This window comes from Alligator mississippiensis, chromosome 2 (assembly GCF_030867095.1).
Source record: "Alligator mississippiensis isolate rAllMis1 chromosome 2, rAllMis1, whole genome shotgun sequence".
In the NCBI taxonomy this organism is placed as follows: domain Eukaryota; kingdom Metazoa; phylum Chordata; order Crocodylia; family Alligatoridae; genus Alligator; species Alligator mississippiensis.
The window spans coordinates 278510647-278536550 of NC_081825.1; the positions used below are offsets into that span (position 1 = coordinate 278510647).

A 25904-nucleotide genomic window follows, 5' to 3' on the forward strand; every position below is an offset into this window, starting at 1 on the left:
TCTGTGACATATAAAATGCTTCCATTCTATTGATAGGGGTTTACACTGCTCTGCCTAGCGTGCACCACTTAGACTGGTTCATTTGAATGCTTGCACACACCTTTAGGGTGTTTATACATGTGCTCCAGGATTGTGGGGGGGAAAGGCCTTGGGAAGTGGGGCACACTTTAATTAGAGCAGCTCCAAGAACCACTCTAATTTAAGCACCCAGAGTGTCTTGTGTACCAGCATTCCTGTGGTGAAAAATGGCAGCAGGGGCACTTTAACTGAAGCTCGTTGAATGAACTTGCCGCCATTTTTGAGCACAAGGATGCTAATACACAAGACACTAGAGTCTGCTGGAGCGCGGTAATTACCATGCTCCAGAAGACTTGATTAATCAAGTCTGCTCTGATGCACTGTAATTACAACCTGTCAGAGCAGCCTCGCTGCACGTTTATAGGTACCCTCAGTGAACAAGCAAGTAGTTGCCTATTTACTGCTCAAAGCCTATGGAGCTTGATAAATTAAGTCAACGTTTTACGCAGTGTTACAGATGCACAGTTGGTTGGTGCAGGATGATACCATCTCCTTGCTGCAGGGACTACTGGAGAGTACTATACCATTGAACACAGGAGCACTCCAGTGGGAGGTCTGTGTTCTGGCATGACCTTATGGCTTTTCTACCCCCTGCCAAAAGAGACTAGAAATGTGGCATTAGTGACATTTTGAGGGATGGAGCAAAGCAATACATTGTTGTACTTGTGCCATGCTTCATAGGAGTGGTGTCATGGGGCCCCCTGTCTGCATTCATAAAGCAAAGTTGATATATTAGCAGTTTAAAAAGCCATGAATTATGGAAGAGGGGGTCAGTACAGTATCTGTAACTAAAGAGCCAGGATTAATGGTTAGGATTAAGCCCCAGTCCTGTTTCCTGTTCCCTTCCCAACCCCTTCCATCACCCATCCCAACAGACACTCCTTTACTGCAATCACTGCTATGGAGTAAAACGATACCTCTTTGCAGACACAAGATTAGGTCAGATGCCAATAGAAAAGCTTATAAAGAAGGGAACTCTTTTCCTGGTCTCTGGTGGGATATATTGTGAAAACAAACTGGCGGTCCTTGACACAAACCCCACAACTCTCCAATGGGTATGTTGCTTAACATTCAACATAAATGCTATCTCCATGAGCTATTGTGGGCTGAATGAATTCTGGCTGTATCTTGCAAATGAGAGGGAATTTGACACTTAAGGCCACCCAACTTAGTGACTGCTCATGAGGAAGTGTTACTAGTTATGTTTATCAAATGTTAACAGTGCTATGAAAATACTAAGCACATGCTCTGTGTGTGCGCACATATTTTTGGAGCAGCTAAGGCCATAGATTACCGCACTCATTTCAAAGGACAAGCCAATTGTTTGTAGCTTGCCTGAAAGACTCTTCTGGTCTAATGTAAAGCACGTATGGGCTGCTGGCACTTAGAAAGCAGCAGATGAAGCAAGAAGGTAATCACAAATCATGACCCTTCAGAACAGCTCCATTGTGTATGAAGACCAACTTCCCCTTACACTTCCAAGTTATTTGCAGCAGAACTTCTTCCAAGCTAAACAATTGTAGAAAACTACTTTTAGGAATGGAGAAATGTCTGCTTACTTTCAACTTTGATAAGCCCCTGCTGCAGCTCATTCTTAATGTATCAAAGTTAAATGTTTTAAACATATTTATCTGGTTGCTATGGCTTTGCCTAGTGTGTCACACACTTTATCCATCAAACATGACAACTGAAAAATATTTGTATTTTCAGACATGGATCAGAGATTCTTCTCCTCATAATATTTTTTTCCCTTCTCTCCATGTTTGGGCTCACTGGAAAATATGTTTTATAATGCTGTGGGCAAATGAACTGCTGTCCCAAATGGCCCGGGGAGATTGCATACAGGCTGCAATTCATTTATTTGGGAATGAAACAAAAAGAGCCCCTTGTCTTGTGCGGGTATTATCAGTGACAGGTCAGAGCTTTGAGGAGGTCCCTGGTACTCTGAATTCTACTGACGTCTTACATTTTTTTGTGACTTGGCATTTGCCATTCTGAGATTGAAATAAATGTTAAATTGTACACTGCAAAAGATTTATGGACGTGAACCACAGTATTTAGCAGTTACAATCCATTTTATATTGCTGGCCTAACCTGTTACATGCTGTTGCAGTGTATTGCAGTGTTCCACTCCAGCAGTGGCTGCATTTCAGCAGTTGGTAAAGAGATCTTACCTCCCAGGTCCTGAGACCTGCAGATGGAAACTAAGATCTTGGTCTACAATGCAGTGGTTATACCCACTCCTCTATGGGTGTGTGATGTGGGTGACATATTGAAGTCATCTTAAGTGCCTGGAATGTTTCCATCAGTGTTGCCTCAGGGAGATCCTTCACATTAGATGGGAAGACCACTGCACAAATGCCAGCATCCTTTATGCAGCTAACAACCAGCACTGAGGCAAAGCTCATGAAACAACTCTGCTGGGCTGGCCATTGTGTGAGGATGGCTGGCAATCATCTCCCAAAGCAAGTCCTCTTCTCTCAACTCAGTCATGGTAAGAGGACCTGCAGAAGACAGAGGAAGCTCTACAAGGAAAGCATACCTTAAGAAGGGTGGCATCAACCTTACAAACTGGGAAGTGCTGGCTGGGAACAGGTCTCAATGGCACTGCACCATACATCAAGCTACAGCCCACTTTGAAGAGCACCGTCTTGCTTAGGAAGCCGAGAAACGGCAGAGGAGGAAGCAAAGCACCGTCCTGGCCAACAGTCGTGTCCCCCACAAGGCACCACCTGTCATATCTGTAGAAAACCTTGCAGAGCATGGATCGAACTCTTCAGCCATTTTAAAACTCACCAGTAATCCACCGCCCCCTCCCCACCCCAGGCAGACATCACCCTCATATCGAGGGATAGCTCAAGAAGAAAGAGGTTTTACCTCCAAGGTAAGAGGCTTAGTTGGAGTTTGCAAAGTGCTTGGAGATCTTTAGCTGCTATAGAAGCAGAAATGTGTGTTTGAACATAACACAAGATGCTCTGAATGTGTTGGTTAAGTTAGCAGCCTATCCTCAGGACACTCTGTCACTGTCTAACATGCACCTCCAAAGCTGAATTCAATCTGGTAATACTGAGCATTCAGGGACAATGGTCTGATACGTTATACACTAGGCCAAAAGCTCATCCATGCTGCAACTACAAAGACTTCTGTGGGTTTAGTCACAGGGTAGAATTCACCCAAGTTCAAAAAATAAGAAATATCTCTCTCACATACCTACTCTATTGCTGAGTTGGCCCAACAGCAAAAGGCTAAGGGGAAAATGTTTTTGGACCTCTCTCAGTCATATTTCACAATCTACATTCTTGAGTCTTCTGGAAGACTTGGGCTCGGTAATTGCTGAGAAACCTAACCAAGATACTTCAGAAAATTTCCAATAAAATGTCTAGTCATTAAAGCCAAGTGATTGGACTTTACTCTTGGATCCATTTTAGACTTGAAAAAAACACTGGACAAATCATTCATGTCAACATTTTCAAACCTAGGTATCAAAGGTTAAATACATGCATCCAAACCTAAGAGCTCAATGTAGGATTGGGATCTATGATGCTGGAAAAAGGTAGCCTGATTTTCAGAAGTATTAATTACCCACAAGGCCAAGAAGGAGGCTACACATCTATTTACAGGTCTGGGTACCTCAGGCTTGAAAATGCTGAAGTAACTTCCCCCCCGCCAGTATCAGTTTCTCTCTCTGTAAAATGGGTGTAGTGAGGCTTACTTAACACATTGTAGAGTTGTGAGATTCAAAAAATGCTGTTTGAGAAAGGGCTTTGAGATCTACAATGAAGGGCCAAGTGGTACTGTCAGCTATTGAATTTCCCACTGCCCTGAGAAGGAAACAGTTTGGGTTAGAGCTGACAAGCAGTCACTGTCTGCTGCCTGTCTCCGTCTGCACTTCATTGAGCTATCTTCTTGCAAGCAAAGAACTCCCAGCTGATTGAACAGCACATTCATCTTCTGGATTTTTCCCATATCATGTTTTATATCAATAGTGTAACAAAAGCCCACCAGAAAAGTTTGTGGAGATCTACTCCAGATTCCTTTAAAAGCTCTAGCGGAGACACTGTGAGATCGTCAGTTAAAAAATACAAATCTATTCACCCAAATGTCAATCAAGGAACATTAAACAAAAAGATTAGTTCTGTGTGTATTTGTTTGTAAAATGAAAAGCATGAAATATTTAACAGCATTGTAATGAGTACCAGATGGGAATAACGCATACTTTAACGGGATTGTTAACCGCCTGCCTTCCACGCTGCTGCAACAGCAAGACAAATCAAGCAGCCCATTAGAACAATTTACGAACTGGACTTCCACCGAGGGAGTTCTATCCAGAGGTCCACAGCTAGTGCATAGCCACCCTGATAACATCTGTTAGGGTTATTCATTGAAGAGGATTATATTGCAATCCTTCATAATACCATGAATGCTACAGTAAAACCGGATGAGGCTTCATTTTCTTTTGCTCCAGTCATGTATGTTTATCCGAGTGCTTTTCCTCAGTCGGACGCTGAGGCTGCATTCATTGAATGTCAAGAAATTAATTTCAGAAAGCTTGAAATATTAACTTAAGGAAAGAGAACCCTGTCTTTTATTTCTGCTGGATGCAATACTCATCCCCTCTGTATAGCATCATCTTAGCCATTAGTATAAAGTGATTATGTCCTAAAGTTCAGTTGGTCTTAAATCCTCACTATTGACTTTAGCCTAATTTAAATATTTATCCTTCTGTAACCTTACTTAATTCTTTCTAATTTAGTAGGTTTATAATGATGGGGTTTTTTTTAGTATTATCACCTAAACACATAATGAGTATTCATATCTGAAATTACTTCACTGTACTGGAAAGAGCTTTTGACCAATTATAATTTTAAATCAGTGCTTTAGATAGAGAAGAACTACAGAATGGATGATTCTTTTAGCTTCCTGTTGACTATGAACCAGATCCTCCTTGGCTGTAAATCAGTGTAGCTCCATCCACTTCAATACAGCTCTGCTGATTTACACTATTTGAACATCTGAGCATATTTTTATTTATTGAACTTGCCACCTTTCAGTGGTGTGACCTGAACAGCAACCTTTGTCCTCTTGCAATGGGCTGACTATCTAAAACAGGTGTTTCTTCAATAATATTCAACTTGTATATTTATATGTGTCTAGGGTTCTCCAATGCCCTCTAAAATCATTTACAGTAATTCTTGTTGACTGTATCAGTCCCCACTGAGCAGCTGCAGACTCCGCTGATGCTTGAAACTTAGTCAACAAAATGCTCACTCACCCATAAAAGCGTGTTTTTCTTTTCAGGCCTGTGAAAACCTTGTGCACTATTCTCTCCTCCCAGCTAGAAGCAAATCCCTGAATTAACTACATGCAGAACAAAATCTCCCCAATTTTATTTGCCTATTTCAGAAGAGCTGGTTTGCCTAAAACCCTGTGGCTATGAAAGGACTTTTATAAGTCCCACAAACATTAAATAACCCATGGGAAAGACTGCTTTGAAAAGAAACAAGCTGCTAGTGACAGTAGTGATCTCTGTTGAGCTCCGATTAAAGCAGACAATGTAAGATGGTGATATTATCTTTATGTCACCATAATCTGAAATTCTCCATGTCGTGGCTCCCCATAAGGTGGAAATCACACATCCACACAGTACAGCACAAGAGTTTAAACTTACATGACAGAAGGTTATTAGGTGAAAGACATGAAACTTCCCTATAGGAGTACCTTAAAGGGGACACAAAAATCTAGGTAAGGGTCCATGTGACCCAAGCACCAACAGGCCTTCCAAAAATATACCCCAATATATGACATTTAGGCAACACATGTGGAGAGGTTCTCCCCAGCTCCAGGATGAAATTGTTTTTTTGGAGCCCTTTAACTTCAGAGGTTCTTTTGGAACACAACTTTTCAGAATTCATAAAAGAAACAGGAAATTATTTGGATACCAAGGAGATTTTTAGGTCCTAACATACATGTCCCAATTAGTGGTCCGGGAAATTAGGATACAGAATACAGTACGTACCTAACTATGATGATGCTCATCCACTTGCATAGGTAAGAATGATCACATTTGGGGGTAAAATTTTCTTTTTTTTTTGTGCGAGGTATTCCCCTTTCTCTGGAACACGAAGCAGGGATTATCTATTCTTTAGAATCCCAAATAAAGTGTAACAGGGTTCTATGAATTTGCTCCTTCTAAATCTCCTGCAGATTTCTAGTACAGCAGTATATATTTCTATTACAGGCACCAGTACAGCCTCTTAGGAAAGGTGGCCTGTTGCATTTTACAGGTTTAGTATCATGTAGGTGCCAAGTTACTTACCTGTAGTGTGAGGACAATAGACAAAGAAGAAGGCAGACATAATCAGATTCTAGTCCTACCTATCTTGTTCTTTTTGGTTTCTAGGTCAGCACAAACACACTGATGGAAAGAGTTTGATACTGAGAAAAAAGGTACAAGCAACCCACTATAATTGAGAAGTCCTTAAAAAGAAAAACACATAGATATTTATTTACTGTATTATAATGGCAACATTGCATACAATTATTTTTCTATTAAAAAAAACATGCAGTAAAATATTCTGATTTTACAGTCCAGTTCAACATACTCCGTTGATAACAGTGATAAACATCACAAAGCAGTCACAGGGGAAGAGTACTGAGTGATGAATTACCAGTCTCTTTTTCCTTCTTGCAAACACCAAACCACATCAAAGGGTAAACTTTCAAAATACTGGGGCCTGGTCCCACAAGGTGGCAGTGCCCTGGACTCTGCAGTGTAAGACCAGCCTATTTTGTTTAAAGATATAGGTGCTTATGGCCAGGTTGAGGCACAGAAACTGTTTTTTAGTCAGAGAGTACAATCTTCCTCTGCACACTACTTATGAATCTTTTAAAAACCCAGGTCCTTGTTTTAAGAGGTTCTGAGAACCCATGCCTCTTACTGACTTTAATGGGAACTGTTATTTCAAAGCACTTTAAAAATCAGGCCATTTTTGCATATTCTGCAACATTTTACTGTAGATTTCTATCGTGTTCATCTGTGCACAGGACTTGAATTAATTTAATCTGGAGCTCCAGCTATGGAATGAGTCCAGAATACACAAGAAAAACCCGTAGTGCAGAACACAACCTAACATTTCACCCTGTAATATTAAACATATAACCCTTTCTCTACTTGAAAAGCTGGAGGTACCCATTAAGAAAAGACCCTACTCTGTCACCCTCATTTACATGGCATAGTGGCTTACTCTTAATAATTCTGATGAAATTAATGGGCATACTTATAAAACAACATTCAACACAGTATGACTAAGGACCACAGAATTAGGCCCCAAGTGGCTATATTTCTATGGAAGTTTCCTCCATAATCTTCAGTTGGGACTTTTGGGGAAATGTTACTTTACTACAATTCTGGGTTTTGAAACAATGCACCATATTCTTTCCTCTATGTATGATGAAGTAACATTAGAAATGCATTAGGTCCCATAATATTTTTCATTTAGACTAGCCAGTCTCACATTACTGCCATTAGAATGTTATATGTTAGGTATGGAGGCATGACAAAGAAGCTTACAGGTTCTTCAGGATATATAAGAAGATATTTTTAAAAGCAAGAGTTTAAAAACTACATGTCATTTTATAGCATAAAAATATGTATATATTATTTTCAAACACAAAGCAAGTGGCAGTTTACAAAAATACTATTGTTACAGTCTTTCTGCATCCAATGAGTGTAGGAGCAAAGGGTTAAAAAAATAAGTATGACATTCCAAAAGACCACAGTTTTTATAAGAAAATAGGCTGGTCCACATTTCCCTGAATAAAGCCTGAAAGGTTATGGAAAGGCAAGACAAGGAGTCTGGGTTGGACTTGATATCAACTGTGATAACTTGCACATGTACAAAAACAACTATTTGGCTCCAATATTATTTACCTTAGAACTGAACCTAATTTATCACAAATGCGTTAAAAATCATAAATAAGATGACAAATGTGTGACTGGTCCCTGCAATCCCAGTGCTTGTGTACATACAACAGAAAAGGCACATCTGTCGAGTTCGTTTCTTTTGATGCCCCAAAAGCATTTTGTATCCAATGAATAAGCTGAACTGCACATGCACAAAAATTCATAAATACAAACATTGGTATCAGCCAACGCGCAAGAAGAAGATGTTCATTTTGTAAATTCCTCTAACACTTGTTTTGATTGCATACTAGCATGTAGGGCAGAGCAGAGGTGGGACTGAATTACAAGACTGGGACTTGGATTCAGGTCTGGGCTTCAAAACCCTCCCAGCTTTTAGGTGACTTCTGATCCAGTCAGAGACTACAACCTGGATTTGTGCTGGTCCCCCAATGGCTAAGGACAGAAGTTACACATAAATCAGTTTCAGTGATCAGAAACTGGTTTAAGCCCATAACAGAACAGAAGCTCAGTGCACATAAACCAGTTTCAAAATGGCTGAAACTAGTTTAAGATAAATCTGGTTGAATGTAGTATCAGACTTAACTGATTTGGTTCCAACCAGTTTATGAAACTTCTGTCCCAGACCCCTTCCTGGTTCAAGTTGAATCACATTCCCCCAGCATCCCAGCATGCTTTCCAGCCCTGGGCTGGGATATGCTGTTTGCTCCAGAGAGCAGGGGTGGCCTCACCCCTCTGCTCCCTAGTTGGAGCAATGAGGGCTGGCTGACAGGGATGGGGGGGCAAGCCCAGCTGGGGATGTAGCCCAGTCTATGGGGGGGGAGGGGGTGGGGTATCCCCATCCCTGGCAAACCCTGACTGGGGTCTGGGGCCAAGAAGGGGAGTTAAACACCCCTGCACCTGCTCAAACTCACCGCTGGCTGTGACTGTGGACTACAAATCCCAGAGGCACCTGGAAGCAGGAAGAGGAAGTGATGAGCAACTCTGCAGAGTCCTGCTGTAATTCTGGACTCAAATCCCAGAGACCTTGGGGGCAGAAGAATTGAACACACAACCAGAGAGCCATGCTTGAGCACCCCCTGGCTTCTGGCCTGAGCCACTGCAGGCATGTGGCTACATTTCCTGAATCAAAGGTAAATGTCTGTTCACTTCTGTTTCAATTTAATCTGTGCAGTTTAGACTAACCTGCAAAGACTAAATTGATTCAGCCTTGGGCTTTTCGACTCTCTGTATCTAGCCCTAAAGTTCAGTAGCATTCAGGATCAGGGAGCTGGTATGGCTTGTTATAAGTAGAGCTGTATTCATGACATGTGGATCCCAATAGAAATACACATGCCACACCTCCACCCTATAAAGTTCCAGGAAGTTCAGATTTTGTCTTCCAGTTAATCTCTAAGACAAAATGAAAAAAAATACATTGATATTTAGTTCTATCTTTCAATTATGAACCCCCCACCCTCAACCTAAAGTGTGATCAAAGAAAAAGTCATCGCACCAGGTTCTTTTTTTTTCAAATTCTGGGGAAAAAGACTGCTGTATGCAAGAGAGACTCTCTTAATTTTGTGTTCTTCCTTTTTTGGAAAGCACCCTGGGTACTTTTTCAATGTACCTTGCATTGAAAGCAATTCTTAGCAATTTCTCCTCAACTTTCTTTTTAGTTTAAGAGTAAACAAAGGCATAAAGCAGCCAGATATATGGGATGTAGATTACTATAATCTCCCTTCATCTAATCTTTTAACTAAATTGGGTTTTGAAGTGAGGGCATGTGTAACAAAATGTATACTGACAATAATGCAACTTCCATGTTTGGTAGCAATTCTCAATGTTGATGAAATGTTATGTCCTATGAAGTGCAATGCCAGAAATTTTGAACACCACATTATTATTCATATAATTGTATCACACATGTCCTGTGTACACAAATAAATAAGTGAGGAGAAAGTAAGCAGTTGGAAATCTAGCTGTGATGCATTTCAGGTGGAAAATGCTCACATGGAACTATCTGAGAAACTGGAAAAGCATAGGTTAAAAAGAAATATAAAAAGCAAATAAAAATAATGAACATTTCAAGTACTTACACCAATACTGAAGTGAACAAGCTAAAGTAGGACTCAGAAGAGTTGAGAATTCTCTTTTGACTTCCAGTCAAATACACAAACAATATAAGTTGCAGATTTGATTTAAAACATAATAGTAATGTCTATACTGGGCATGTCTACATGTACATTTCTGCTGACTTAAATTTACTGTGTAGTAAGTTACTGCACAGTAAGCGGGAATAGGCTGGCATCTACATGTGCAGGTGTTAAAGTGCATTAATACTGTGTCTGGACTGCACAGTAAGGTATTTACATGTGCCTTGCTGCACAATAACTAACTGGGCGTAAATTTGATACCAGCATGATGCAGGTATCAAATTTACACTCAAGTCAGTGTAAGTCATCATATTTACTGTAGATGTGTGTCCGTACTATGCAGTAATTTATGTGTAGATGGGTGCCCCTACTGCACTGTAATTTCAGTTATTGCACAATAAATGCACACATGTAGATGTGCCCACTGTATCTAAACAGCTTACACTCTTAGAGCCAGACCCGGGAATTTGCTGAATGGGAAATAACTTCTGGGGGCCAATCAACTCATAGGATCAGGCCCTTACCTGAAGAAAATATTGAGAACTTACTAAAATAAACATCTTTAATCTGTATGGCTTTTCCTTTAAGAAACACAATCTCTTTTAAAAGCTGTGCTTGATAATTATATTGATGTGGAATGTCACCTTTCTTCAAGTAGTATAATTCTTACACTTCCTATTACACATAGATCACAGCAACAGATAGATGGTATTTGCCAAGTACAGGGACACATATTTGCAACAAAAAACCATGTCTGTGGTGTTTTACTGTTATTGGAACTGATCTAGGAAACATTGAGATTTTGGGGGCCTCAGTTTATGAAAACCACCACCTCAGAAAGAATTCAAGAAGGAAGAGAGCAGCTCTAGGCCAAAGACCTAGTAATGATGGGAGGGGCTGAAACTGGCCTCCATCCTCCTCTTGTAGCCTTTATCTACTATTATTTATTTTAAGAAATGGATTGCATTCATTTTTTCAGATGAACAAGGGAGCTACTATGGTTGATAAATGGGTTTTTAAATTGGTTTGTTAAAAGCGACCATTTTTCAGTTTGAAAAATATCCCAGCTTATTATGATGTAGAATTGCAATGTTCAAACATTCCAGGCAGCTCAAGAACAGGCAGACTCCAGGCTGCAAGGCACCTGGTAATGCTTATACCGTCAGTGATGATATTGAGATAACACACTAGAATTTGAAATGCTGGCCTTCCTTTCTCAATAAATGGTAACCATTTGTATCTGGTAACTGGATTAACCATGAGTACTTGCTTAAAGAGAACATAATAAAAATCTTCAGGTGTGCTATTTGCATGGTTGATGGCAATATAATTATTATTAATGATACTACTACTAATAATTTGTGAAATGTCAACCACGTGATGTGATCTCTATAAAACGCAAATATAAAAATGGTCCCTGATCCAACACAAAAGGCAGATTAAGGATAGGGCAAGATGGACAGGGAGATCTAGGGGAGATAGCTGAAATACATCAAATTAACTTAAAATATGCAAGAGTAAAACTATGCAAGAGTAAAATAATAACACGGGTGACTGTCAATCACACAGGTGACCTTTTAAAAGTAGTGAGTCTTCAGGAGGGATCTGAATCAGGAGGACAGGGTTGAGGGCCTGGCCTTTGGGGATTCAAGAGGCTGCTCCATTCCTGGGGCAGCATGAATATATGAAGACAGGAATGGGAGAAGCCAATGAAGAGGGTGGTAAAGGGCATAAGAATTAAGATCTGAAATGGAAGCTAGGGCCGAGCTGTGCTGGGTGTGAAGATGAGGATAAGAGATTGGGAGACCAAAAAGCTGCAGCTGTGGAAAGACTGGAGCGGAAGCTGAGGAAGACACAGTTCAGGCTGTAGTAACCCAGTGAGGCAATCTGTAGTAACCAAGAGCCCTGATAAATGTTTGTTATTGGGACAGAAAGGACAGGCCAGATTTTTGCTGCACTTGTGAAAAGAAGAAGGGTTCAGAGGAAGGAGAGAAGAGTAAGGGTATAAGAAAAATTCTACAAAGAGAGATTGAAAAGGCACAATTCAGAGAAAAGAGGTGTTGCAGAGTGGACACAGAAAAAAACAAAACATTGTTTAGAGCAGGGGTTTTCAACCTTTTTTAATAAGTGTACCCCTGGTGGCCCCCTTTTTAATAAGTGGACTCCTGAGGGGGGTGGCGAGCAGCCAGACGTGGAGTGGAAGGGGGAGTGGAGCAGCTAGATGCAGAGCCGGGGGAGGCGAGCAGCCAGACAGAGCTGGGGGGTAGGGGGCGAGTGGCTGGATGTGGAGCAGGGGGGTGGTGAGTGGCCAGATGTGGAGCAAAGAGATATGTGGTAAACATACACGGTGGACAAGTTCACCTAGCAGAGGGCACTGCCTTCCCTCACACCACATAGACTGCAGGGAACTCAATGCAACAAGATGCCACTGAAGCTAAAAATTTTGCAAAATGTATAATATAAACATATCCAGTTATATTAGTTCATGCTAATGCCTCTTTTGAAAATGCCACAACACCTCTTCTCAGTACAGCCCTATGGTCAGCCTCTAGGTGGAGGCCCTTATGGGGAGGGAGTTACATCACATGCGCCTTTCCACCATTCCCTGTATCTTTCTTACAGCATAGGGTACTGGCCACTCTCAGGGTCCGTGCCAGCATGGCAAGACCTGCGTTCCCACATTCCTATGCAAAAGTGTCTGTAGCCTGGGTATGGTGTGTCTGTACTGGGGAGCTCCTCACAGGCCAAGACTGCTGTGCTGTGACTATACCTGTGTCTTATCCTGAGCAGCAATGACATGAGCCATCATTATGGGGTTACAAGAAATAATGGCCACAAGCTAGCAGAGAGCAGATTTAGACTGGACATTAGGAAGAACTACTTCACAGTTAGAGTGGCCAGGGTCTGGAACGGGCTCCCAAGGGAGGTGGTGCTCTCCCCTACCCTGGGGGTCTTCAAGAGGAGGTTGGATATGCATCTAGCTGGGGTCATCTAGACCCAGCACTCTTTCCTGCCTATGCAGGGGGTCGGACTCAATGATCTATTGAGGTCCCTTCTGACCCTAACATCTATGAATCTATGAATTATGCCTTCTGGGTGCCATTAGGGTGCTTCACCTCCATCAGTGCAGCTCAGTCCCAGCAACAGCAAAACAGAGCAAGGTGGAGGAGGGTGGATAGCTTGAAACTACCTATTACCAGCTAAAGTTGCTGAGGTAACAATGGTTCGCTTGTGAATAGCAGCGTAATTATAGTGGTGCCGGTTAGGCTACCAGTTGTCTGCCTATTCATGATAAGGCCTATTCTTTAGGGGCTGCTGATAACTCTTCTATAAACAAATGCTCCAGTTTTAAACTAAACAGGCCAAGGTGAAACTGAAAAAAATAGAGTGCACATGAGAATTATTTAATCCTATTTCATATTTTTGGGAAAACAGAATGATTTTAGCTTCTTGGGTCTGGTTTATTTTAACATTCTGCAAGTGCAAAAGGAATGAAAAAATGTTTATGAAATAAAAAACCTCTGATTAAAAAACCCCAAATCTCCCTCTAGTTAGTCCAATTATAATCAAACTCTTTAAGATTACATAGAAATATAGTAGAGATGTTAACAATGGTAACTGAATAGCTCAGTGTCTGTATAAGTAGTGCTATCTACAGGGTCTTAGCAAGCAGACTTTCAGAAGTGGCCAAGTACCAAGAGCCAAATTAACACAATACACTGTAATGGCTCAGAGCAAGCCAATGGTCTGAGAAGGACCACCAAGAATTTGCCTGACAGCCCTCCCCCAAGGGCCCTGGAAGGAGACCTTATAATTCATGGCATAAATATGTGTTTTCAGCTGCAGAACAGCAATTTAAGCAATGGACAGTAAAGTTGTCAAGAGCAGCAATTCCAGTCAATACATGCACGATGTTGATCAAAGGAATTTATCTGGGTAAGTATCCCAACTTTTTACATCTCTATCTATGCCAAAATAAATATTGAATATGGAACAAATGTTTTAGTTATTTTTATCTTTTAACCATTATTCAGCATTTCCCACAATGCCCAAAGGCTATAGTTGCACTAAGACTTGCACTCCATTGCACTATGCAGGACTGTTTTTTTCTTGGGGATAAAAAGGGGAGAAGTGCATGCTCCATAGACATGAATGAAATTTGCAGAGAGGAGTCAGGCATGTGGGTGAACTTTAGTAGAAAAGTAGTCATAAGAAAGGCTCTTTAGTTTAAACACGCAGGTTTCCAGAATTCCATTTCCCCCTTTACATATTTGTACAGCCAAATGTTTTAAGGCCTAACTATCCCCTTGGATATGAAGGAAACATGAATGGAATTACATACTCACATCAAACACAAAATAGAAAACTCTGTGTTTGAAGTTGTGGAAGTGATCAACATAAGCAAATTCCTGAGATCCCAGAGCAGATGTATATAGCAGAGTGGGGCATGGGCTTTTTGAGATGTCGAACACACTTCCGGGCCCAAAGCACCACCAGTAAAAGTGATGACAAAAACCCCTTGCATGTCATACATATCCTGGACCATCGTAGCTACAGCAGTTTTCCAACTCTACTATAACTGAGCGAGTATTTTTTATATTGTGCTAAGAAGCCTAATGTTTGGAGAAACTCTAGCTCTTTCCTGAAGATTTTATTTATCCCCAGTGAAAACAATTAGGCTGAGATGGAAAATGATGACAAGAAACTTGAAAATTATTCAAAGTTATCCCTATACAATGATTCTTGTTTTAAATAATTATGTTAGTATTTTATTTTCAATCAAAAATGCTTGTCTAGAATAAACATAAACAGCCTGGGCAAATAAGCTAATATGTAGCTTAGAAATCACAATAGTAAGGCACTGTCTGTGTTGTTAGGAGAATATTACTTTTTTATATGCTTGCATATAACAGAACATATTTTTTTCTCACAAAGAACAGGAGGAGGTATTATATAAATAGTATTGAATACAGTCTAAATTGCTGGTTGGAATTGGAGACTGATCTATAAATAGGTATGTAGCATAATAGTAATTTTCTATGTCATTGTACTGAAGCTGCTGAAAACTGTTGAAAGCGTCTGGCTACAGAATCATAAATTCTGCAATTACAATTCATAAATTAGACTGAGGTCTTTCTCTGAAGGCTGTGACTGAAGTCTATCCTTGGGAGAACACGTGGAGCTCCTACTAACTTTGATGCGTGTGCAATGGAGTGCTTGTCAAGCTACTGTTTCAAAGAAATATTGATATTGACCTGGCTCAAATTGTGTGTGCCATTTTGCATGCCAAGGGACTTGGATACAATACAATTTTCCATGCACAAAACTTAGCCTCTTGAACACAAAATGCATTTACATGCCAGGTGAGTAATTTGGTACAATTTAGATCCACAAAGGAGCCATGTCCAGATAAGCACGAACATCTGGTTCCCCGGGGACTAGTAACAATAGCACACCCTGTGATGTTGCTGCTTGTCCCCAGGGAATGCCTGTGCCACGTGCATTCTGGCACGTGGCAGGTTACCTTAGGTGGGGTAGGGAAGGCTGCGACCAGCATCTGTACTGGCTCCAGCAGACATACCTGGAGTCCTGGGAGCCAGAGAAGCTGCAGCCACAGTGCTCCTAGAGCTGGGAGCCTGGCTGGTGGCCAGACTGTGGCTCTGACTGGCCAGGCTCCAGATCTGGGCAGTGCAAGTTGCTGCCATGTATGCCACCCTGCTTTTTTCCATGTGCAGATTTTTCTGACCTTGGGATACCAGCAGCATGGGGAATGCCTGAATGTGTCGTGTGTGGCGCTGCAGAGAGGTGTGCGGCACCACATACTGCAAAGCCACGCTTATCTGGACGCAGCCAGAGTTTGCAGATTCAATTGTATTTAATTTATTTAAGGACTGCTGCCTTCCTTGAAGGTGGGCTGGCTGTAAAAGAACCATACAACAGTCAGGAACTTGCTAGGCCTCTGCTTCTGAATTAAAGCAAGAGACATGGGGGAAGGTTTCACTCTTTCTTTTTTTTTACATCTTAAATTTTTAACTTTTTTACATTTTAATTTGATTTTCTAATGTCTTAAACTTTTACATTTCTTTAAGACAAGGATCTGATTTACTTCTTGCTTATGCCAGTAAAAATGGAGAATTGCTTCACTGAGATCAATAAGGTTACACCAGAATAAAATAGGTGTTAGTGGGTGCATCTACATGTCCTATTCATGTGATGAAATACATTCTGGCACAGTTTGCACCTGAGTCAGCTGCTGTCGAGTGCAGCGTCTGCACGTGAGCCTGGGACTGCAATAGTCCAAGCCAGGACAGAGCAGCCCTGGGCTGGCAGCAGGCTCTGGGGGTCGGCCCCAGGCTCTGGGTGGTGGCGTCAGGCAGCAGAGGGGCCGGCTGGGATACGAGACTGTTAAAGTGTGGAGCTGTGCACAAAGCCCCTGAACTTTAGCACCCTTGTGCCGCAGCCAGCCTGTCACCATCTACACCATCTGAATTTCAGTGCACATAATTACTCTGCCATAGGGTAGTACTGTCAGGGACAGTACTATCCTATGATGGAGTTAGTTAATTTATTGCACCCTAATACCAGTGCACGTGTAGATAGTGATGCTTTACTGTACAGCTAATTAGTCAACACTGCAGCAAAGCACACATGTAGATGCACCCAGTGAGAAAGAAATTGGGGCCAAATAGTTTAGCTTATTTTCCATTACAAATATGAGAAAGCTTCATGTTTACCTGCTTGAATGTAAAAAGGAAAAAAAAACCCACTGATTTGCTGCGATTTACAGCAAAGTAAAGCAGACTATTCTAGGATTTATAATGGGAATATTTAAAGAATAAATCCAATGGAAACCCCCAGGAGCAAAAAGTGTGTTTCTAATTCTTTTTTTTTTTAAATCTGCCACAACACTGAAGCATTAAGGTGACATTACAGTTATTTTCTTCTGACCCTCTGCCTGGAAAGAATTTCTGTAATGTCTGCTCCATTTGCATTGCCAATCCTTGCAAAATCCACAGGTGAACTCAGGAAAGCAATCCAGATCAGAAAGGCCAATGCCCAGAAACTCATGGGGGATTCTGTAATTTTCATGTAAAGAAAATTGGCCATTTCCTCCTTGATCTTCCCTTTGCTATACTCCCCCTTGCCATAGTTCTTTTTTTGTTGCCTTTCATGCTGTTTTACTTCATTCCCTGACCACAATGGAGCAGCCCAGCAGCTCTTAAAGAAGTGGAATGTGGCAATCCACAAAAATTGCTACATCTCTCCCCTCTGCCTTTGGGGTTTTTTTGTATATGTTGAAACCGTTTGATCTGAAAAGGAGGCGGGAGTAGCGCATGGTTCAGATCTTCGATGATTAGATCCTTGCTGTGCAGCCACAGGGTTGTTCCTTCAGGGCTGCCAACAATTTGGAGACAAGTACTGTGAGGAGAATTCTATGTTTTCACAGTGAGGAGAATTTGTATGTTTTCTGAACTAGCTCAATTGGGGAGTGGAGAGAAAGAAGCCATGACAGCCTTTACTGGAAAGAACAGTTGCAAAGAAACAATCCATGTGCTGCATCTCCTGTGAATTACAGCTGCTTTCCAACCAGCTCCTTCACAGAGGAAGACAGAGCTTAATGCCTTCCTTCCCCTTCTAATTATGTTTAAACACCTTTATTTCTCACAGTTTATTTTCTCTTCCTGTCATCCTTCTGTCTCTGACAGGTTTCTCCACCCCACAGACAGCCAGTTTTTAAACAGCACTGTTCCTTTCTTCCTCATGCTTCTCTCCCCCGTTCCGTTTTGTCTCTGCTAGCATTTCTTCCTAATTCCGTAGTTGCACACTAGTTTATTAAAAAAAAAGGTACAAAAAAAGTTGTGTTCCCTCTTTTGGATTGAAATCTAAATTTCTATAGAAGTATGAGTATGAGTTTATTCCACCCTGTTCAAGTCCCTGAAAGTCCATTCCTGCATCTGCTTTTGTAAAACACCATCACTGTACCCTTAAGACTGAGTCAAAAAAAGGCAGCAAGGAGGAGGAAGAGAAAGTGAAACCACCCAGCTTTTGCCTTACTTGCTTTTCAAAGACTTGATCAGGGTGGAATAGAATCATGGCTAATAGATAAAATAAAATCTGGCCCCTTCTCCTCTACATCAGCTCTTAGCATGTTAGAAGACATGTTGGTTAAAAGTTTGGTATCCTCTCCAGATTAGCACTTCTGCCACTGCTGATGCTGGCCTTGTGCAATTATAGGAAATAAAGAGAAAAATGCTTGCACAGTAGGCAACTGTTGATCCTCTGGATCATGATGCACATGTAAGAAGTCTATAGTCAGATGCCTGATGAATCCATTTGTGGCTGACCAGCCCAATTCGAGAGCGACACAGCTTGTTACAAGTTTCACAGATTCACATGTTGTGTAAGTTGGAGTTCAAATTTACAGCACACTGCTTTCTTCTTTCTTGTTTTGCTTCCTTCTTCTGGATAAAAGCAGCTTCATGTTGAGCTGCACCCAGTGCCAGACGGTCCCTCCAGATTGGACGGGATTCTACATGCTCCTCCCGGCTTTCTGCGCTGATGTTCAATGACTTCATATAATTTTTGCACACACTGTGGTACTCCCATAGAAGGCAACCCTGCTTTCTAGAGCCATCTCGAATCTCACTATAGAAAAATATTATTGGGGATATGTCTCCCATTCTCCAGACATGGCCGATCCGTCACAACCTCCTCTTCTTGATAGTGATTTCTAAGTGCGTCACTCCTGTGCTCTCCAGAACCTCTGTGTTGCACAGACAAGACAAGCCTCCATAACAAGTGAAAACTTTCTTCCAACAGAAGTTTCCACAGAGAAAGGGTAGAGGCCTCCTTGCTTGAGACATTTGAAATTCAAATAGACAAAGCTCTATTTAATATCAAATAGATAATAATACTAATTATTATCAAAGGTGGACTAGAGGGATCCTAGAAGTTATTTTCCTTCTCTAGAATCTAGTCTCTTCTCCTGTTTTATGCTTCACACCCTCCATTTTAGTGTTTTTTCTTTAGCACTTTCCTTTTTTTATTTGAACCCTATATCTTTGTCTCTTTCCTTCCCCGCTTCTGCAAATCAGTCTTATATTCATCACCTGTCACCATCTTCTCCTGTCCATCCTTCCCCATCCTCTCTGACCAGATTTCTTTTCTTTTTATAAAACATAAAAGTGAGCCCCTCCATAAAACAAGTACAAAATAATTTAATACAGAATTGATATTATTTTGGAACCTACTCTGGGGGGAAAAACCGACTAAAAAAGGCCACCACTGCTCCCAAAAGTCAAATTTCACTCAAAATAGTAGCCAGGATAAGAAAAATATCTTTTTCTTGGTGATTGTGATTCGGAGGATGAAAAGAGAGAGGAAGAAACGGACAGCCCCTAGAAATGCCACAAAATATTTTAAAGTAATCTCTTTGGAAAAGATGCATGATCCAATCAGGTAAAACACCACAAAGAAATGGTTATTTCACTGTAGTGAAGCTGTGAATTGAGGTTACATTTAAAAGGGTAGTGAAAACGCACATTTCCATTAAACAAATGGCTGATAAAACAAACATGACAATTCAGATAAACAGATGGCATACTCATCACTGGGCACGTCTACAGGAGACGCTGACTGCGCAGTAGCACATCACAGCGCAGACAGTGTAAATACACTACCATGCGGTAGCATCACCTAAAATACATTCACCAGTGCTACTGTGCAGTAACTCCAGTTACTGTGCATTTATTTAGTACTTGCAAGTACTTTATACGTAGTAAATAAATGCACAGTAATGACTGCACAGTAGCATCTTGTGTAGACATGCCCACTGTCTCAGACTTCAGACTTTTTGGAAACCTGTAATATAATTGTGGTTGACACTATTAGTCTATGGCAGGTTGTACTGACCACCATTAATATAACAACTCGTCTTTGGAAGGAGTCAGGTTTAGATTCTGAATGTTAATGTCTGTGCGTGGCTTTGCTGATGCTGATGCTCAATCAAGCTACATTCCAGACAGAAGACTCTATGGTCTATTCCCAAGGAATCTCCCCAGGAAAATCAGTGGGTGATCTATATATTTGAAAATGGGGAAATATCATCACATTTTTTTTCTTTTACACAGTTCACCGGTATAGAGCTTTGTGGATAGCTGCATATAAAAATATTACTCTTTGAGTTTAAAAAAATGCTTCACTAGAGCTGCGATTATGAAAAATAGACTATTACTTTCAGATTTTCCACCAGCCTATTCTACCATTCCAGGTTCTGGTATGACAGAGAACACAGGATCTGGAGAAAGCTGGTTAGAAGGTCAGAAAGCACATCTGAATATAGTATGGCCTGATTCCATTCCAGCTGAAATCAACGGGAGTCCTTCCACTGGCTTCTGTGATTGCTGGCTCAGGCCAAAGATAAGCTAACTGATCCTAAATATAATTTTCCAACTTTTGCTAGGGCTGAATGTTAAACAGCTTATTTCAACATGACTCCATTCATCAGTCTCTCAATTCTCATTGAGAATATTTTTCTGGCACAATTCCATGAAACATCCCTTATTTTCTCCTGCTTGTTTGACTTCAGTTGTAAACATCAAAAATGCAGTTTTAAACATCTGCTAGTCACTGCTGGGCAAAGGCAGAAGAAAAAACATAGCAGGATCAAATCAGAACAGTGGATTTTAGTTTTGTCATATATATATAAAATGTATATTTTTATACTGATATATACATACTATATATATATATATATATTCACATAGTATAAATATACTCATATAATATTGTAAAAATATTAATTTAGCTCTAAATGTTAATACCTGATTAATTTAGCTCTAAAAGCTAATACCTGATTATGTGGATTAGCCTTATGCTGCTTTGATCTGACCACATTTCCAGTTAATAAGGTGGCCTTGTTAGAAGCCCTAAACCTAGAAGTACTTGGAAATTGTCAAGAAATCAAGGAGAAAGCAGACTTGATTTCTGAGTGTCACCTCTTGCCATGCAGAGGAGTTAAGTTGGAGGAGGACTTTCGTATCTCAGCATCAGGCTGAAGGAACGGGCAAAGTTGTTGGCAAGCTTGCAGCTGTGTGTCTCTTCCGCCAGAGGAAGCAGGAATGCCAGGAGCAGCAGGAGTAGCAGGAGTAACTGTAGTGGCAACGCAGTCCAGCACACACGATGCAGGAAGGAACACATTCCCCCCCGGCGTTTCTGAAAGCCAAACAGGGATGATTGATTTATTCAGTGTAACAAAAACAGATTAATAAAAGGGTGGAGGAGAAAGGGAGGGGGAAAAGGTAGAGGAGAAAACCCCTCAAACAGCACAGAATCAGAACTAATGGTGCTCATCTTGTCTGTGGAGAATCAGTCCCTATGATCCATATTCTGGAGTGTTTTGACACTAACTCTCGTGATGGAACTTAAATGACTTCTCTTAAGATCATTCCACTTCCTAACAGACCTTGATGTTAGGAACATATTTTCCTCTACAAAAGGTTACCAGGCTTCGCTAGCAGAAGCCTTTAATCAGTGTGTAGTTGTTATAAATCCTCTAAAACACCTATCCCAGGGCTGCCAGTGGATCTCTTCACAGTGAACACAGGGGGAAAAGTCTAACAGTTATTATGCACAACCCAACAAAAGAATTGCCTCTTGGAAGAAGCCAGACTGGTTTAAGCCCTCCTTCAGAAGAGGAGCTCTGCATGTCCCTTGACTTCATTAGGCAGAAGTCATTCCAAGCTTTGGTTTGACCTCCCGGCCACAATCTGAGCCCCACTTCTCTTGTGCAGAGGATCGGTTAGAAAAGGCTTCTTCATTACAGCATCTCATGCTTTGTCAGACAAGTCCTGTCCTTACGAGATGCAAGAGAATGAAAAGGGAAAGAGGGGGAGGCACAACAAATGGTGAAAGCTGAATTTCTTGTGGAGAACTCCTTAAAATCACATTTGTGGCTTGGTGATTGTTCCCTAAGAAGGAAAAAAAGAGTCAAAGTCTGCTCTCAACCATAGTGGAATAAGTCCAGAATAACTCCATTAACCATCTGGATTTAATCCAGATTTGGACCGATGTCACAGAATATACTTTGGACTTCAGGAAATACAAAGTAAGGGGGTTTGCAATAGGATTTCTAAAACTCTCTTTATAAGTACCTTACCTAATTTTAAAAAGACTTACTTGCATGTACACATGTGGGTGCATGCCCAAGATTTGTCATCTGTCTCTAAGAGGACCCTGAAAACACTAGGTCAAAAGAATCCAGGTACTTGGACAAGACAGCTTCTTCAACAAACATGGATTACATTGGGATCCCAGAAATGATATGAAGCACTTACAACACTATTACTTACCTGCATACTTTTCAAGTATTAACTAATACATTTTTTACAATGCCCTTGTGAGGTGCTGTTAACTACATTTCACAGATAAGGAAATGAAGGCAGGGAAGTTCAGTGACTTACTCAAAGCCACAGGATCCTCAGAATGCCTGGCTCCTATTTTTGCCCCGAGTATTAGGCAGTATCTGTCTCCTACTGTATTACCCTATAAATGGCCCTCTGGACACATCGGAGAAAGTAATGGCAATGATCCCAGACACAGATCATTCTACTAGGACAACTAACACTGGACATTTCCAAGGTCTTTCCATCAGTAGCAAAGCTCCTCACTCCTGCTGCTCTATATCAGGGTGTCAAAGATATGGCCCAGAGAGTTCAGGGGAATTCTTTGGAATAGAGGGCCCCAATGGACATGGCCCTTGGCAGCTTGGGGACTTGTTTTGTGCCCAGACATCCGTCACTGCCATTGGGCTCCTGCCGCTACTCCTGGATCCCTGCCACCACCAGATCTGCTTCAGACACCACTGCCCTAGACCCACCACAGCTGTCACTGGCCCTGCAAATCTGGCCTGGAAGAAGCTGTCTGGTCCAAATCCAGCCCAGAGCCGGAGGTGAATTTGACACCCCTGCTTTATATAAATGCTGGAACACTTATAGATATTAATTATCAGCGCACACAATCCACATACAGCCTTAAAGCATGAGATAGTGATGTGGTGAAAGCATTCTGTTACATCTGCTTTATTTCTGTTATCAAATGACTGACAGAGATTTAATTACTGTGTGAGTTGCTCTGCCATTTCTGATCTGCTGCACTGTCCTGGGTTAAGGCCTGTTCTAAAGCCCATTCAAGTCAAGGAAGATCCCGAGGCCCTAGGAGAACAGACAGAGTGAGTGTTTCATCTGTTTGGGTTCATCTTTGGCTTCTGAGAAAATGTTAGAAAAAACTGACAGTCTAAATTAAAACATCCCTCAAGGAATGCATAGCTGGCATTTTCAGGGCAGATCTTCGCTTCGCTGACCTTGGCAGCATTGCAGGGGTCGTTTCTTCTCATGGATGAACTATTTCTGAAGAGTGTCCAAAGTACTAAACACTGTTAGCCAGCCTAATGGGATTTTTTATTTTACTACTATAGGCCAATCCTGTAACTCTGGAATGAGAGTTTTCCCTGAGTAAGGAGAGATACAACTAGAAGAGCTTCCACTCTGCACTCTTACGCTGACTGCAACAGGACTCTGTGAAGCAGGGTACAAGGCAACATTGAACAAGGCTCATGTCCCAGACTTTTCTGGGACATCAGATACAGACAGACTGATTCAAAACCTCTTTGGTTTGATCTATGCCAGTCAATGGAAATTTTACTAAGTCTATCTGAACTGATCACAATTCTTTTATAATTTTCCACTGATCTTCTCATATACTGCTCTATTGTACAGCAGTATGGCAGAAACACTAGGTCTAGGATCCCAATCTTTTGGGTGCATCTTGTGCAGAAGTGTAGCAGTAGATTAATTCCCCTGCTGAACCCAGGATACCCAGGAGAACTGGTCTCCTAGGTAGAATCCTCCATGCTCTCTTTAGGCTGGTGTGATGCTATACTTTACCCAAGAGAGCGGCACACTTAATAAGCTAGCTAAAGTGTTGATTGAGCTTCACGCAGCGTTTGCCTGCAGGAGATGTGGCCACACATGCATTCGGGCTAGAAGAAACATGGTTTCTACTTTGGCTATAAATGACTCAGTATGTAACCTCGGACAAATTGCTGTCTATGGCTCAATTTTCTCATCTGTAAAACAGGGGTTGGTAATACTGATATAAATTGCAGACTATAGCTGAAATATCATTGCTTGTATAGAGAAACTGTAAAATAGTATTGACTTTCCAAGTATTCTCCTTGAATTTCGCTGAAACTAATGTATTTCTTAAGCTATGATTTAATTTCATTGGGGCTTTTTGCAATACAAGATACTGTCATGAAGACTAATAGTAGATGAATATGCCATTAAATAATTTAGATTAGTGAAGAAGGAAGAATTTTTATGCTAGATCAAAACTTGGAGGAAAGCGAGTTCACTGTGCCTGAAGCTGCTAGCCTGTAACTGGTACCACTGTATAAAGAACTTTTTCCTTCTATACCCGACTTCTCTGTTTTGCCTGATCACACAGAGGGGTCATAATCTTGTGTTTCTGACTATTTGTTGCCATGGAAATGACTGTATTATCACAAACACAGCATTATGATGTCTCTGCAGGATCAAAGAGGGGGAGCACATGGGCTGTGAAGGTTTGTGGCTTACATCAAATTTGAAATGATAAGTCCATAATACCTAGCTTGTACACTGAAACCGACTCCAATTAACTTCGCTGGCTGCAGCAGGGTTTTGCACTTGGAAAACTAAATATATTCTGAAATGGAACACCTAAGTCATGGAAGCAAGCAAACGTATTGATTTCAAATTCAAAATAGGGATGCTGACTTCTACTGGGCAAGATCCTGATGTCCTGGAGGATGCTGAAGAGTAAACTACTCCCAAGTTAATGCTGTTGCTGACAGCTGGTTGGGACACTTTCAACAACATGAAATTTTAGTACATTTAAAACTAGTTTTGAAAGAAGACTTTGTCAACATGGCTTCCTAGGTGTGCAGTGGGGAGCAAAGGTCTTTCGTGCCATATATTCCTGGGAATGTGGGAGACTCGGGCTCAAACCCCCAGCTTGGCCTAGATTACAGTGATCAGGAATGAAAAACTCTGCTTTGAATCAGGCAGAACATGGCATCGTCTTCATCTTCAGTCACTGCCCCATCACACTCTCATTCTCTGATTTTGTCAAATGACTTCTTGAATCAGAAAAGGGACATTATTTATCCAATTTTGCAAAAAAATGCCTGAAAGGTTTTGGTTTCATGCAATGACAATATATTTTGGAACCTCAGAAATGGAACCTTCATTTGTCATGCAGCTCTATTTCAGGTTCAGTGGGACTGCTTTCTTGGTTCAGTGGGAATGCGGCTCCTATTCTTTCACAATGGGAATGGAGGTGTTGGAAGTATTTTGGGGCCAGACCCTAAGCTAGTGTCAACTGGCAAAGCTCTACTGAAGTCAAAAAACCTATGCTAATTTCCATCATCTGTAAATGAAGATGGAGCAGTAGATGAAGATCTACCTTAGATGTGACCCATGAAGAGGCAGGAGAAATTATTAAATACACAGGGACAATAGACAGATTAAGACTTAAATGAAAATATACTTTAGAAGCTTGTTGTACAGAATGAAGCCTCCTCCCAAAATGTCAAGGTGAATTTGAACAATAGACTGAGCAATACATGAAGCGCAGGTAGCCGTGTATAAGAAAACACACTTAAATAATATGTGCTTGCTACCAACCATAAGATACATTGATACTGTAGCTGTGAACATGCACATTTGTTA

General features: G+C 41.1%; 1 protein-coding gene and 1 long non-coding RNA gene across 16 annotated transcripts in view; one reads left to right on the forward strand and one right to left on the reverse strand.

Moving 5' to 3' along the window:
* Positions 1-25904, forward strand: part of LOC109281683 (uncharacterized) — a 68121-nt gene that overhangs the window by 27662 nt on the left and 14555 nt on the right. For 4 of the 10 annotated variants that reach the window (XR_009460271.1, XR_009460268.1, XR_009460264.1 and 1 more), the window contains exon 2: positions 13975-14070. This is a non-coding gene — a long non-coding RNA (uncharacterized LOC109281683). Of the gene's footprint in view, positions 1-13974; positions 14071-15069; positions 15149-23608; positions 23733-25904 lie in introns of those variants that run through there. The other 6 variants (XR_009460262.1, XR_009460266.1, XR_009460269.1 and 3 more) reach the window with 4 other exon arrangements.
* The window catches only part of SYNE3 (spectrin repeat containing nuclear envelope family member 3), a 111952-nt gene continuing 92604 nt past the window's right edge, over positions 6557-25904 (reverse strand). For all 6 annotated transcript variants that reach the window (XM_019481628.2, XM_059723200.1, XM_059723199.1 and 3 more), the window contains one exon: positions 6557-21348. In XM_019481628.2, the coding sequence (XP_019337173.2) occupies positions 21151-21348 (198 nt within the window). In that variant the 3' untranslated portion in view covers positions 6557-21150. The remainder of the gene's footprint in view (positions 21349-25904) is intronic.